Here is a 10,724-nt window from a genome sequence, read left to right as displayed (position 1 = left end):
CCGGGTCGCGGTGGGCTGCGGGGTCCCTGGCAGCGCCCTGAGGGTCTCCCTCTGCCTGTCCCCCCCCCGGCTGGCATTTCGTGCTGCGGGAAGTCGCAGCCGCGGTGCCTGACCTCATGAATACAGAGATGCGCGCAGAAAAATCAATTTAGGTCTGGAGCCTCTGTGGGGAGGGAAAATAACCCAAACCATTTAAACAAAGCTCCGCTCTCCAGGGTTTTCCTTTCCCTTTGCTGGCGGTGGGGATGAACCCTAGAGGGAGGGCAAGGGAAAACGAAACGCGAGCAGACCTGTGCCTTCCAAATGGAGGCGAGAGGCTCCGCAAAGCCCCCCCGACGCACACATAATGTACTTTAGCATTAAAAAATCAACATTGCTTCCAGTGGTAAAGGCGCCCGGCTCCGGCTCCTGAGCGCATTCGTTGCTGGGATTCAATCCGTTTGGGAAATGCAGATTGCCTTGCGCCCCACTGTTTGATTTATGAGCTGTTCGGTTTGCCATTGCTTACCCATCACATTGAGCACCCCGGGAAGGACGGGGAGCAGGGAGAGGGGGCGAGGCAGGGAAAATCCCTGGTGCCATGCCCCTTGCCAGAGGCAAGTGCCAGTGCCGCAAAGGGAGAGTGCCCACCCTCTAAAAAATATCGCCTGGCGGCCCCTGACCCCCCATCACCCCCCCTAGCCCCGGTCGCCAGCTGGGCTCTCGCCTCGTAGGTAAGAAGGAGGTGTTTACTCTTTGCTGTGCATTTCTCTATAGAGGCACCAGGCGCCTATAAATAGAGCAAGCTTCTGCCGCGAAATCAATACCCCGGCCCCCCCTTCCCCTTGCTCCTTCGGCTCGGCAGCCTTATTAATTATGAAAGGGCTCCAGCTCCGCAGCCTCCGTCCTTAATGGTGGTTGCTGCCTCCCTCCCTGCCTCCCTCCGCCGGCCTCGCACCCGGCCGCCCCTCGCCTTGGGCTTCGGGGGAGGCGGAGGAGGCTGGGAGGATTTACAGAGTGTATTTAAGAAATCGGGAGAAAAAAAAAAAAAAAAAAGAAAAAAAAAAAAAGAAAAAGAAAGAAAGAAAAAGAGAAGGCCCAGAGTAAACGATTCAGCGGTCCTGTCCTTGTGTGAACTGAAATCGCCGTGTTCATCAAGGGATCGGGTCTGGATTTAGCCTTCCTTGCCTTAAAAGCCCTGTCCTTCTCAAGGTACTCCCGGCAGAATTTATAGAAAGGACGACACCCTTATTTCAAACAATATTTTTTATTTTATACTTCTGTCTATACTTTGTAGCAAATCTTTTTTTTTTGTTATTTTTTTGCTGAATTGACTTTATAATAAACTTCTTTTTTAAATTACATTTTCTTCTCTTTTAAAATCAAAGCTCTTTTTTTTTTTTTTTTCAAAATCATTTGCTGTTGTTATTGTTTTTTGTATTTTTTTTTTCTTTAGGTTTACATTTAAGCCCCCCTTTTTGTGATCTCTATTGTTGGATAATCAGGTATTTTACTGGTATGTGTAACATCTAAAACAAAGAGGAGGAGAAAATTAAAGGCAGTGGATTCGGAAAGATGCCTTCGAACAGCAAGTAAAGGTAACTCTCGGAGATCTGTTAGCAGCATTCCTTCACTCCGCCGGGCACCGAGACACATCTCTGTCTTTCCTTCGTCCCTTTCTTCCTTCCTTCCTCTTTTAACCGTTCGTTTCCCACTCTCTCGCTCTCTCGCTCTCTTTTCCCCTTGAGAAAATGCGCTCTTTTAATTTATTTATTGATATTATTATTATTATTATTATTATTTTGCAGTGGGATGACCAAAAAACAAGCGACTGTGGAGGAAAGATGAGAGATTGTGAATTATTCACCATATGCTTCACACGTGGACATCTACCTTGGATTCATCGCCAGTGCCTTTTTTATTTTTTTCTCTGCTTTTTGTTCTCATCTCGCATAATGCCACATTTTTAGAGGAGCCCGTGGCCTGCCGGGGTTTATCCTGGCAGAGTATAACGTTAGCGTTAGGTGGCCCAGAGCCGTTCCTGAGATTTCTTTTGCACAACGAGGGCTCGGGTTTTTATTTTTATTTGTTTCTCTTTTTGATTTGAAGCGATAGTAAAGCTGAGGTCCGATTCGGGCTGCGCGCCGCTGCCTGTTTGGTAACATTTGGCAAATAAAACACACCAAAAGAAAAGAAAAAAATAAAAGAAAAAGAAAAGAAAGGGAGAAAACGCTTCCACAGTCCTACACGGGTGTTTCACCACCATCAGCCACCACCACCATCATCAACCACAGAAAAGCACAACGTCCCCAAAGCAAGGGATGGACACTTCCTCGAGAGATCCGGCACATGGAGAGGGTGTGGGTGTGGGTGTGCTCGCCCCCCTAAAAAGGCAGCCAGGTCACTAGGGCGGCCCACAGAGCTGCCAGGAGCACGGGCAAAGCCGGCGGGAGGAGGGACGATGCGGCGCCGCTGCCGCCTCCGCACAGTTCAAATAAGCTGCCTTGGAAATCGAGGTTTTTGGACTCCCGTCTCAATTTCTCCCAGAGGTCTGTCGCTCCTTCCTGGCAATCGGTGAGCGCTGTGAGGGTGCAGGCGTGGAAATCATCCCAGTACCTGCAGGAGGGGAGAGCAGCCGGCATCACTACAGGGCACGCACCCGCCCCGGGGGGGGTTAAGGGACCCCGGCCGCCCCTCGACCTCCCGGGAATCTGAGCATCCCCTCGGAGCGAGCTCCTCCCCCCCTCAACCCGCGCCCCCCCGCCTTCCCCGGGCCGCCCCACGCACACGCTTTGCTTTTGGGGTCGGGGCTCCCGCGGGCAGGGACGCGATGCTGCGAAAATGACTCGGGGGGGGAGGTGGGGGGTGTGCTGCCGCAGCGTGACTTCGCCTGGGATGTATCTGGGGGAGGGACGTGCGCCCCCCGGCTGGCAAAAGCTAGCCTAGGAGCCCACGGACACGTCGCGGGTGGGAGGAGGAGGAAGAGAAGGAGGAGGAGGAGGAGGAAGAGGAGGAGAAGGGGGAGGAAGAAGCATCCTCCCCTCCCGGGCGGCTCACGGAGCGGCGGGAGGGACTCCCCATCCTTTGCCAAAGCTCCGTGGGCTGCGGGGGTTTCTCCTTCCCCAGGATAATTTCCATCTCTTTCCTCACCCTTTTCCTCCTCCTTTTAAGTCCCTTCCTCCCCCGGACCGGACAGGGGTTTGCCCACGGGGCAGGCCCCGTCTCACTGCCCCATTTTCCTCCCCACGTCGGGTCTATGGAACCCCCCCCCCATCTATTTCCCCCTTCTCAAGGCAGGAGCCTACAGATTTGGATATATTTTTTTAAAGTAGTCCTGCGGCCTCTAATTTTGAGCACTCTACGCTGGTTGTAGACTCCCAATGTTTGCTACATTTGTAATAAATAATGAGATACTGAGAAGCCAGAGTCTGAGAGTGTGCCTCTCCTGCAGTATTTCTGCTGTAATTGCATCTCCAAAGGAAAATTAAATCTTTTTCCAATCTTCTTTCAATACACATCCAGCGAAGGCGATCGGGTGGTCGGGGGAAGGGAAAAGAGGTGCTTGGCACAGGTCAGGACCACCTCTGGTCCAGCACCCCCAGCAAAGGACATTGCATCAGGACCTCGCAGCTCTGCATATTTAATCCTCATGTGGGACACAAGGTGAACCGCAGTCCAGCATTTCCAGCAAGGTGTCAGCCTTAGTAGGTGCAGGAAAAGTCTTGCTTGGCTCAGAAATCTCTACATAGAAGAAAGGAAATGAGGGTTACAGGGGTCTTCTCTCTTCTCTTCTCTTCTCTTCTCTTCTTCTCTTCTCTTCTCTTCTCTTCTCTCTCTTCTCTTCTCTTCTCTTCTCTTCTCTTCTCTTCTCTTCTCTTCTCTTCTCTTCTCTTCTCTTCTCTTCTCTTCTCTTCTCTTCCTCTTCTCTTCTCTTCTCTTCTCTTCTCTTCTCTTCTCTTCTCTTCTCTTCTCTTTTTTTTCCTTCCCCCACTTTTTCTTTTTTCTCTTTTTTCTCTTTTTTTCTCTTTTTTTTCTCTTCTATTCGTTTTCCTTTCCTTTCCTTTCCTTTCTTTCCTTTCCTTTCTTTCTTTCCTTTCCTTTCCTTTCCTTTCCTTTCCTTTCCTTTCCTTTCCTTTCCTTTCCTTTCCTTTCCTTTCCTTTCCTTTCCTTTCTTTCCTTTCCTTTCCTTTCCTTCCTTTCCTTTCCTTTCCTTTCCTTTCCTTTCCTTTCCCATCACACTTTCCCATTTCCCAATCTTCGTTTTCTGATTTCTATGGAGCAAACCAGAAGAAAAAAAAAGTGTTCCAAACATATTTGTATCTAAAGTCCTAATTTCGTTTTTAAATATGACTCTTTCTCTCTCTCTGTATATAAATATATGTTTTCCAGCGAGGTGAGTTTGTGCTGGAAAACCGGGAGACCAAAGAACAGCCTGTCCAGCCGGATTTTTCCCAAATAACGAAATCCCTGCTTGTGCCTCCCTGCCCGGCAAGCGAGACCCCGAAGCGGGGTGGCTCCCGGCCCCCTGCAGCCGCCCCATTTCCCTCTGTCCCTGCCCCTTCCCATCCCTTCCCTCCCCTCTGGGCCGGGAGCGGGGCCGGGTTTTTCCGCGTGTTTGCCCCGGGGGAAGCTGCTGGTAATGGGGTGGGCAGGGGGGCCGAGGCAGGAGGGTGAGCAGAGGCTGGGGCGGCCGTGCCTGTAGGGCTGGGTTCGCGTTGTGACCGTGTCGGAGCTGAGCTCTTTGCTCTGCAGCTGTATTTCGTTTCTCGAGCAATCGCCTCCCCAGCCGGCGGGCGCGGGGCGCAGTTAGGGCCAGGGCCAGGGCGCAGGGAATGCCCCGACCCCAGAGCAAAGCGGGGGGCAAGAACAGAAGCGAGGAGCCGAGGGTGAAGAAACAAACCAAATCAAACCAAACCAAATCAAAGCCAACCAACCCAACCCAACTCAACCAAACCCTACCCAACCCAACCCAACTGAATCAAACCAAACCTAACTCTACCCAACCCAATGCAACCCACATGATTCACGGTCCTCCGTGAAAAGTGAAAAAAAACGCAGTAAAAACACCCTCCAGACTCCGCTGTTCCCCAAACCCGGCCTGTCCCCACGGCACGGCGCTCGGAGGGACCGGTGCGCAGAGACAGGGCCCCTAAAGCACCAAACCCCTCGTTATTCCCTTATACTTCGCCCAACTTCCCACCCCGTCCCCCCGTCCCCGAAGGAGAGAGGAAAAGACCTACGCGCAGATCGTTTGGAGATTTCTCTTGTCGTCCAGGTCCTGCGGGTAGTTGGCCATGTTATCGCCCAGCCGCAGCAAACAGTCCGAGAAGCCCCTAAAGACCGCATCGCACCGCCCTGCCGCTCTCACCGCCTGCACCAGGTAGGCTGCGGGGCAGGGGCACAGGTCAGCACCACCGGCATCCACCCTCCCACCCCCCTTGCCCCTTTTCTACCCCCCCCCCCCATGCAAGGAGTGGTGATGCGGGAGGAGGAGGAGGGCGCTGGGACCGAGCCAGAGTGGCCAGCGGGGACACGGGGACAACGGGGACATCAGTGGGCTGCCTTGTGCTGTTTAGCGCTTTTCGGTGCCCCTGAATTAAAGACATTGCTTTTTTTTTTTTTTTTTTTTTTTTTTTTTTTTTTTTTTTTTGAGGGGCGAGGTGGAAGGGGGAGATGCGGAGATGAGCCGCCTGCCGCTCCCCCCACTCGCTCCTTTGTTAGGAAATTCCGGCGTGCGGCAGCGGGAGCGCTTCTCCGCGCCCTCCCGCACACACACACACACACACACACACACGGGTCCTCGCTCGGCAAGGGGCGTGCAAGGCGCGGAGGATGAGATAAATAAAAAATAAAATGAAATAGGACAGGATAGAGTAGGATAGGATAGAGTAGGATAGGATAGAGTAGGATAGGATAAGATAGGATAGGGTAGGATAGGATAGGATAGGATAGGATAGGATAGGATAGGATAGGATAGGATAGGATAGGATAGGATAAATAAAATAGAATATATATGTATAAAATAAAATATATATGTGTAAAATAAAATAAAATAAAATAAAATAAAATAAAATAAAATAAAATAAAATAAAATAAAATAAAATAAAATAAAAGTCACCAGAAAGAGCTGCGATAAAGACACGAGAAGAAGCATCCCCCGCGACTGCTCACACAACTAACCAAATACCACCAAGCCCCCTCCCCAGTCGCCTGTGACAGAAACGTAAGGTGGGATGGGATGGGATGGGATGGGATGGGATGGGATGGGATGGGATGGGATGGGATGGGATGGGATGGGATGGGATGGGATAGCTCCTCCTGGGTACCGGCTGCCCCCGGGTGCCCCGAGGGGACGGGAGGGGACACGGAGAGGTTGATGGCTCCCTTCCCACACACGACGAGCCTCCCCAGTGTCCGTGTGCCCCCAAAACGGGTGCGCACGGGCAGGTCGCAGTCCTGGGAGCACCTGCGGGGGCGGCAGGGGGCTGCCCCCCACCAGGGGGAGTTCCCAAGGCCGGGAGGCTGCACTGGGGCAGGGGTCCCCTCCCGAGTCCCCCGCCCGGGACAGGGCCGGGCCGCGGGAAGGCTCCGTTTCAGGCAAGGTCCCCCTCTTTTGTGATTCACCGGTGACACGACTCCGTGGTCCCTCCCCTCCACACACCCCCCCGGCACCGGCCGTCACATCAAACCCCAGCAGGCTACGGGAGGGGGGAAAAAAGCCGAGCAAACAAACCGGGAAGAAGCGCGGAGCATCCCGAGGGGAAAGCGGCCCCATTAAACCCAGTTCCAGGGGCAAGATGGGGCGGGGGGAAAGCCGCACAAATTCCTCCCAAAACGTGCCGGGCTGCGCTGGGATGCGGGGTCCGAGACGGAGCCCGGGCCCTGGTGGCAGGGAGACGGATTGGGGGCGAGCGGGGCTCAGAGCATCCCCTGCCTCCACCCAGGGTACCCCTGTCCTCAGACCCTCCACCAAAACAAAAACGGTAATTAAAAGAGGCGCAAGCGGGGCGTCCTGCTCGCTTGAACGGCAGCGGGATTTCTCTTGAACTCGGTCTTTTTGCCGTGCCCCCGAGCTGCCCCCCCCGTCCCCCACATCCCGCCCTTCAAAGCCCGGCGTGCGCAGCGGGTTGCGGGACCGCAGGGGCCGTCCGCAGCCCGTCGCATCCCTGCCCCAAAGCAGCTCCCTGTCCCCGAAGTCCTCCTGCCCTTCAGCCTCGGCATCCTCCGCGGAGCCTCCCCCCCCTGCACCACCTCTGTCACCTTCCAAAATGTCAGGGATTTCGGGCAGCTCCCCGTCCTCACCGCCCAAACGCAGAACTCAGGGATTTTTATTATTATTATTATTATTATTTCTTTTCTCCTCAACGCACCGAAATACCCACGGAGGAGCGCAGAGCCGAAGCTCGGCGTGCCTAAAATCCGTCCCCCGCCGGGGCACCGCAAAGCGGCCGCACCACCAGCACCTCGGCGCTGTGCGGCAATTTTGGGGGGGAACTTTCCCCAAGCCTGCCCGTGCTCGGGGACGGCGGTTCCCGGCCACTCGAGCCGCCTTTGGGGATTTCACCGTCAAGAAAATCCTCCCTCGGCTGAGTCAAAGAAACGCCAACGAGAGCAAGTCCTCCTCCTTCTCCAGCCGAACAAACAAACAGAAACCGCAAGGACTGAAATTTAGGGTAGCATCCAAATAATACCGCCTTCCCCTTTCTTTCTCTGTCAGTACAGAAAATGGCCTTCTGAAGAGTTCAGCATCAGTTAAAATGGAAAGGTAATACGAATTGAGGGGGTTGCATCGCACAGCCACATTTTCCAGAGGTCATCGTTTCATTGCAATATTTCTTTCCTTTTTTTTTTTTTTTTTTTCTTCTACCAATGAGGAAATATTCGAAGCATTTTACCTCCTTCTTTCCTCCCTTTCTTGTTCTCCCTCCCTCCTTTTTTTCCCTTTTTCATTTTTTTCCTTTCCTTTTTTTTTTTTTTTTTTTTTAAATTTTCTTTTGATACCCACAAAATGCTGCAGAGGTTGTCTGTAAAGGAAGGTGACCGAGAGGAAGGATCTCTAAATAGCAATGCTGAGTATTTTTTACTGTAGCAGAATTCCTTTGCAGGCAAATATTTTCAAGGTTCTCTTCACACCTGCCAATCCGGATAAGAAAAGCCGTGCTTTAATCGCCCTTTCATTGAAGCCCAGTTTTAGATCATGCCCGGGAACATACGTATTCAATACATATTCTTTAAAATTTGCCTGTGCAGGACTCAACTGGCCATTAACTTGGACATTGCCGAATGTCTGCAACTCAAAAACCACTTCAGCAAAAAAATGCTGAATTAAACGAACCCGAGAGCAAACCAACAGAAAAAGAACCATCGGAAAAACAAAACCCAATATATTAAATAAAAACGGCAACGACTATACAAAAACTCATACCGGGGTGGAGGGAAACCTGTTCTATTTAAAGTAACTTAACAGATATAGACGTTTTTTGGACCCACTCGTTTTTTAACAAAATTAATGATCGGGCGGTGGGATTGCGCGATTCTTTTTATTCTTATCATTTGTTCTTTTTGAATTATTTTATTCTTATTATTTATTCTTATTATGTCTCCGCATTCGGGGAGAATATTTTTATGTTTATTTTTTGAAGTCAGCGTTGGGGTTTGTTTGCTTTTAGGCTGCTCTGCAAATGGGAAAGCCTCCAAGTTCCCAAAGGGAGCCCTTCGCTTGTCCCCCTGATTTTCTGAAGAAAAAAAAAAATCCACCAACTTTCCAGCTAGATGTCTCGCAAGCCATTTTGTGCCCGTTCTCATTCCTCCGTCCCTCCAGGGAGAGAGGGGGATTTCTCAGCACCGGAGTCCCCAAATTGTCAGCGGTAAGGAACACAGGGGCTATCCAAAAAAAGCAAATACAAACGCAGTCTCTCGCATGCACGGCGAACACAGAGCGGGGAAAAATGAAAAATAAAAAAAAAAAAAAAAGAGCAAAGCGAACTACGAGAGAGCATGCACTGATTTAGGGAAACGACCAAAGGAAAGTGACTGAAGAGGAGGAAGGAATTCGCTGCCTCTTCCAGCAGCCCCCAGGCTCGCCAGCTTGCAGGGTGGCGAAGACCAAGGGGTGCGGGTGCGGGTGCGGGTGCGGGCAGGATCAGTGCCGCAGCCCCCGCTGCATGCACGGCTCGGGGCTCGGGGCGTCCCGCTGGGAACGGGCTTTGGCGGTCCACTTACCTATCTGCACAGCAAGGATCAGAGAAATGTATCTGCCGTTCAACTTAAGTCCCATCCTACATTTAGTAAAACCATTTGCGACTGCAGATCTTTAAATAGTTACTTTGGAGAACGTGGGGGAAAGCTGAAAAATAGGCATTGCCAACAAGTTCCGAGCAGCGGAGGACTTTGCAGACGAGGGGGGAGACAGAGGAGAAGGAGAGAAAAGAGGGAGAACCGGGGAGAGGGCGAGGAGGACTAGCTGGGAATGGTTCGCTCCATTAGGAGGGGGCGGAGGAAGTACAGCCTCACGCCCACGGCCGGCCCTGACGTGGGGGGATGACACTGACGGATTTTTTTTTTTCCTCCTCCTTTTTATTTTATTTTATTATTATTTTTTTTTTTTTTAATGTGCACCTTGGAAGAGAAACGCCATTTATAGGCATCACAGGCCGCCTTTCTCCAGAGCCCGGTCTCCCCGTGTCCTCCCCCCCCCACGCCCCATTAATCGCCGAGAAATCTCTGCTCCTCCTTCAGCCCCCCACAGCCTTCAGCCCCCCCACAGCCCCTCCGTGCTCTTCCCGGCCCCCCGGGGGGGAGCAGCCAGGACCGTCCCCACGGGGCCGGGGGGGGGATGCGCGGACCCACGAAGACGCAGACCCACGGACACGCACGGACAGACAGACGGAGGGGCCGCCCCCGGGGGTGGGGATAGCACGGTAGAAACCCCCCCTCCGCCCCCAGCCCGCCCCCGGGCCGCCCCGTCGGGGCTGGCGCTGAGGAGGGGGGGATGAGGAGGAGGGGGAGAGAAAGGGGGGTGCGGGGTCCCCTCCCCCTCCCCGCCCCTCCCCCACCATGACGTCACCCCCAGGCCAAGGGGGGAGCGGGGGGGGGGGGGGGCGGTCTCTCCTGGTCCTGCTGGTCCGTCCCCACCGTGGGACCGCAGAGGATGGGGTGGGGAACCCGCAGCACAGCCCCCCCTTTTTGGGGGGGGTGGGAACACACGGGCATTTCCCCTCCTGCACCGGAGTGGTGCTGGCATCGAGTGCCTGAAGCCGGGGAGCTGCCCGTGTCTCCCCCGACAGGCTTTGGGGTGCCCATCACCGCCTGTCCACGGCAGAAGGGTTTGGCCTTTGGGGGCCACCAGCCCCTGTCCTCTGGGGATGAGGCACCCATCCTGGCTTGTGGTGCTCCTGCAGCCTGATGCCCTCCTGGGACCCACTGTGGGGCCACCTCACTTGGAGAGCATCACAGGAGGAGCCTCAAGGTGCTTCTCCCGGAGCAACTGGACCTGCCAAAAATCCCGTCCTATGCCCTTGGCTCTTGCACCACGAAGTTGTTCCCCCCCCCAGCGCAGCCCCTGGCAGCTCCAGGAGCCAAAGGGACAGGTTGGAGGGAGACATTTGCTGCTCTCAGGCTGCTTTCTTCTCTCGTGGTGTGCTGCAGGTGGCAAGCCAGCCTTGAGGGCAGAGCTGACTGAGAGCTCACCTGGGGAATGAAAAAAGCCCAGGTGTGGGCTGCAGCCCAGAGCAGAGCTGTCATGT

The 10,724-nt window shown here is 53.5% G+C and overlaps 1 protein-coding gene across 1 annotated transcript; it reads right to left on the bottom strand.

The window, feature by feature from the left end:
* Positions 1-1,309: 1,309 nt before the first annotated feature.
* On the bottom strand, positions 1,310-9,604 carry NRN1 (neuritin 1). Its single transcript, XM_084282346.1, has 3 exons — positions 9,202-9,604; positions 5,220-5,364; positions 1,310-2,595 (listed from the first exon to the last, which is right to left on the bottom strand). The coding sequence occupies exons 1-3, from the start codon at positions 9,254-9,256 to the stop codon at positions 2,364-2,366; spliced, it is 432 nt and encodes a 143-aa protein (XP_084138472.1). The 5' UTR covers positions 9,257-9,604; the 3' UTR covers positions 1,310-2,363.
* Positions 9,605-10,724: the final 1,120 nt, after the last annotated feature.

This window comes from Netta rufina (assembly GCF_964035555.1).
Source record: "Netta rufina genome assembly, chromosome: 2".
NCBI lineage: Eukaryota > Metazoa > Chordata > Aves > Anseriformes > Anatidae > Netta > Netta rufina.
Note: the sequence above shows the minus strand (reverse complement) of the source record. Positions and strands in the feature narration are given on the sequence as shown.